A 4,987-nucleotide genomic window follows, 5' to 3' on the forward strand; every position below is an offset into this window, starting at 1 on the left:
TCTTCCGATCTAATGCTTATCAGTTTTAACGTTCCAACAAATTATTTTGGTAATTCAACAAAAAATTATTTTCAGATCTGTATTTAGCAAAATGTTTAGACCTTTCAACAAAATCGTTCTTTCCGTGTGCATTCATATTTAATTCTAAATCCAGGATCTAAACAAAAAAGTAATTTAGTTAAAGTTAATTAAATTACAAGTTAAATTAAAAATGAATTTTTAAAAGTATTATATTAAATTAGAATATCGTATTTTTTTTAAATTATATTACTTTAAATCTAAATAATAAAACGATTATTGCGCAGGGAGCTGCGTGGCAGCTTTCGGTGCCGAAGATCCAAGTTCAAGTTCTGTACCCCGGCCAGAACAATTTAACTAAACTCGATTTTAAAATACATAGTTTGAAGGCAATCGGGAGATAAGGCAAACTACCGAGAGTATCTCTGCCAAAAATAACATTTGTTCATAAAGAGGGAATCGAAGATGAGCGGCCCCCTTAGACTGGCTGCACACCAGCGCGATGTTCGTCGCGCGCAACACGCGATATCGAATAAACGCACAGTTTTAGGGTTGTGCGGTAGATTTTAAGATTACGTCTACACGATTATTTACGTGAAATCTACGTGATGTTTACATAGTCTTTTGGCTACGTAGACAATCTAGACTTGTAAACTATGTAGAATATTATAAATTGTATCATTAATATATACAATATAAAAGAATTAAATTATAAAACAGTCTCTTTGAACCCGTATATCTTGAAACTCCTTATATCGACTTTTATCAATTATAAACTTGTTTCTTGATCAATTCTCTATCGATTGAAAAAAAATTAATTAAAATAAGTCTATTTTTGCTGAAGTTACAATAACAAGTATGGATGGGAGCCTCAAAATCCAAGTGTGTACTTTACGTAAGAAAAATAGGAGCGCGTACTCCTAGGATTAATCATCATTTTAAATCATCGTTCAAAAACATCGTTTTTAATGATAGTTATAAACCGTAAAAAAATTATCATGTATAAACAATTCATTAGGATAACGTTTTAATTATTTATGATAAATTTTATTAAAACGATATAAAACAATAAGTTACTGTAGAAATTCTATCGATATTTCAATGATTAAAATGTTTAAAATTGTTTTTATCAGATAATGATAAAAAACGATAGGAAACAATAACATTTCTTTCAGAATAGAGAAAGTGGAACGATAGATACGATAGGACACGATAAAATATTTGGCAGATCCTATCAGTTCTTATTGTTTTCTATCGATTTTTTTAACAGAGTAATCGAACAAAAATATTTCTGTGATTATACGTAAATAGACTATTTCCGCAATAGATTTGTTTATACAATTTAACTTGACACTTGTTAATATGACATTCAAAAGCTTCGTAAGCATTGTTCAGCCATGCGCGATAAAAACGATTCATAGTTATACATCCGCAAAATATTGCGGAAATAGATTTGCTTTCATCGTTATCCTCTGTTAAATGCAAAAATGCGAGCAGAACGTGCTGCGTAAATAATTGCTGCGTGCGCGCAGCGTAAACGAGCACGGTGTGTGTATAGAGGCGTTTATAATTATTTTTCGAAAATGAATACTTCGGAAAATAACTTTATCACACACGGTTGAATTAGTCTTAAACCTTTAATTTGGTAAAAAAATTCGAAAAATTAAAGATTACAGAAATTTTGGTGATAGGAGTAAACAAAAAATTAAACAATAAAAAATTATTTTAAATTATAATTATAAAGTACTCTTAAAGCCATTCAACTTTGGTTCAAACATTTTTTTCTATATCTCGTAGTTTCGACGATATTCGCAATGAAATAAAAAAACCGATTTTTTTCTAAAGGATATTTCACTCCTTAAAAGTGCGAAGCGGCACAAATATGCGGTAACTTAATTCTTGGTTTTGTCTGGACAATAACATATAAGCTCATCGAAATCGGAGAGGGACACTTGGGTCCCTTTCCTTGTAAGTTGAGTTAAAAATTATTAACTTTTGAACTTTTAACTAATTAACTAGTTATTACCCAAACTTGGTATTTATTTTATATTATATATACATATAATATACACAAAATATATATAAAACTCAGACATCTATATGTCGCGCTATCTGTTTCCATTATAAAAAATCTATAACTAATTGAAGCAAAAGTCTATCTTCTGCAAATACTGCCAAACCCATGTGTGAATTAGATACTGTGCGTTTCACCGTGACATTGGCACGGCAGTCGGTGTAAAGTAAACGGTAATGATCGATAAAATGTGCAAAAAATCGAACCCAATGAGCCAGCGTGAGATAATGTTTCCATGAATCACGGCCAGTGTCATCGGAAGAAAAAAAGTATTCTCATAAAAAATACAAAGCGATTCGCTGTTCGCCGTATTGACGGAGAGGAGACATTTCTGAAAAATGCTGCATGGCAAATGTGTTGCTTGTTATTAGCAAGATAAAAAAATAATACTCGCTTTGTTTTACCCGCGACAATTCTTTGAATAACTAAATCTATTTTTCTTTATGTAGTCACAGTTGTGTCATCTTGATGCTCAAATACGGTTTTATTTATTTCATACAGGCGGCAACTCACAATTCTCTCGCGTCCAGACTGAGAGGTGGCGCGAAAAGTCTCAAGAATTACGGAGCAAAATTTACTCCAGAATCCTGATCTCACCGTTGACTACGAAGACATCACATAAGGATTTGGCAAATATGTCTCGAATCCCACTTATGGCACCTGAGAGTTCGCAAGTCGCAGAGCGTCAAAATATCGTAATGCTTGAGGTACATTCTACAGATAAATACTTTCGTACAGATTTGAATATAATTTTCAGTATAAATTTGACACGAGATGTTTTTATTTATAACGTGGATTAATTGAATATTTAAATATTTGAAAATAAAGAACTTTGTGAAACAAATGTAAAAGTATATGTTTATGTACTTTTATTATTGTATATTTTTATATTTTTGAAATTGTATCTAATAAGCCTTTTTATTTTTTAATATATATAATTTTTAATTATCTTTTTTTTTGTTTAATTAAGAAATAAAAATACAGTATCATCTTCTTTTTATAAGAAAAACTGAGCATTATATAACCGAGCTTTGGTACTTAATAAGAAGAAATAACTTAAAATTACATGCTGTCTTTCACGCACACAAATACGCTGTAATAATTGTAACAAATTATGTAACACAGGCTGGATTACCCGGTGACTCGTGGACATACTGCGTTGAGAGGGAACGGCTGGCTAGAAGGTCGGAATGGTTTCAAGCGATGCTTATTGGTCCGCTTGCACCACCATCAACGGATTCGCCGCCGTTGTTGCGACTGCAACACGTTGACAAGCGGGCGTTCGATCATTTTCTCAGGTAAACATTAATTCTGCAATAGTATAATTTTCTTCTCATCCTGTGAAAATAATTTTTCGAAAACCGAGTGACAGAGGATTTGCGAATATCATGATACATTTATATAAATATTAAAATATATATATCAATGCACATATATTGGATATATATTTTTATGTTAAATGCGGATATATAAAATCTTTTTATGCTAAAAAGTAAATCTAGAATTACGTGCCAAAGTTTTTATTTTGTTTCGGAAAAACTATTAAAAACTTTTAATAAATAATATATTTTCTATAGGAAAATAAATACAAGAGTATGGGACGAACTAATAAAATAATGTAAAAGATAATGTAAAAAAATAAACAAATTAACTAATTATTCAATTAGCATATTAGATAAAGAAATATTATTATGGATACTTTTTCTGTTGTAACAAGTTGTAATAACTACTTCAATCATTTAAAAAAAATTATAATATAATCTCGTAATGCAAATTTGAAATAATGGATTATGAAGATTTATAGACAATGACAAATAAAGTGAGAATCCTCAACTGAAAAAATTATATGAATTCTGCAATAATGCGCAGCATTGCTATTTTAATTTAAATCGTTAGTTTTGAAACAAATATACAGAGTATCCCAAAATTCGCAAATCAAAATATAATAAAAATTAAAAAAGAAAACTTTAACCGGCTCAACGATTTAAATTATATATAATAAGTATAATTGCTAACGAGCCTGATTAAGTGTCCTTGTCAATGTTACAATTAAAATAACAAAATATAATAGCAAAAAAGTCTTCGAAAAATTAAGGGGGTATTCTAGTCTAGCGGATTGTAAAAATCGATTTTGTTTTTTTTTACATATTTTGCAAGTATTTGATATGGAAAATATGTCTGCAAAAGGATTTAGCCCGATTCGCAAAATTAACAAAGTTATAGGCTGATACTCGTAATCGATTCTTATATTTGAGATCATCTTAAGTATAGTCTTAAGATGTTACAAGTCTATAACAGAGCCGTATTAGCATCTTAAGACATTACTTAAGACGGCTTTGAAATAAAAACCGACTTATGAATACCGGCCGTAGCACTTGATAGAGAGTGGTCTCAATCTATGTAATCATGTACAAAAAACTTTAAATCCGTTTTTCTCGAAATCACGTTTTTCAAATTGGTACTCATAATATCTCGAAAACCAATTGACCAATCAATTCGGGTTTGTGCACACATCTTCAGCATATTCGTAGCTATAGCCCCTACTTCGATCAAGTCAAAATATGTTTTTTTTTAATTTTTACAATCCTTTAAAATTGAAAAAAATGGTAAAAATCTAAAATTAATTTTCAAAATAATGTCAATTTAAAAATTTTTAATATTTTATTTATGTTCTGGTACCAGCTATAGTTAAACTTATACTAATTAAGATCTTCTTTGATTTTTTTGTTTTAAATAAGCAAAACAACCGAAATTATGGGTACCGTGGACCAATCTTTTTTTTCCATGATCTCAGTATATATTGTATACAGCGCTTATTTATAATTATTTTTAAATACAAATATTTTGAAACATGCTTCAAATATGTATAAATATGTAGATCGGAAGAGCACACGT

General features: G+C 29.9%; 1 protein-coding gene across 3 annotated transcripts in view; it reads left to right on the forward strand.

Annotated features, from left to right (window-relative positions):
* LOC105459710 (BTB/POZ domain-containing protein 6) overlaps nt 1–4,987 on the forward strand; it is a 42,403-nt gene that overhangs the window by 28,775 nt on the left and 8,641 nt on the right. For all 3 annotated transcript variants that reach the window (XM_011705950.1, XM_011705949.1, XM_011705951.1), the window contains exons 2-3: nt 2,594–2,799; nt 3,218–3,390. In XM_011705950.1, the coding sequence (XP_011704252.1) occupies nt 2,728–2,799; nt 3,218–3,390 (245 nt within the window). In that variant the 5' untranslated portion in view covers nt 2,594–2,727. The remainder of the gene's footprint in view (nt 1–2,593; nt 2,800–3,217; nt 3,391–4,987) is intronic.

Source organism: Wasmannia auropunctata, unplaced genomic scaffold (genome assembly GCF_000956235.1).
Source record: "Wasmannia auropunctata unplaced genomic scaffold, wasmannia.A_1.0 LD334168.1, whole genome shotgun sequence".
NCBI classification, from domain to species: domain Eukaryota; kingdom Metazoa; phylum Arthropoda; class Insecta; order Hymenoptera; family Formicidae; genus Wasmannia; species Wasmannia auropunctata.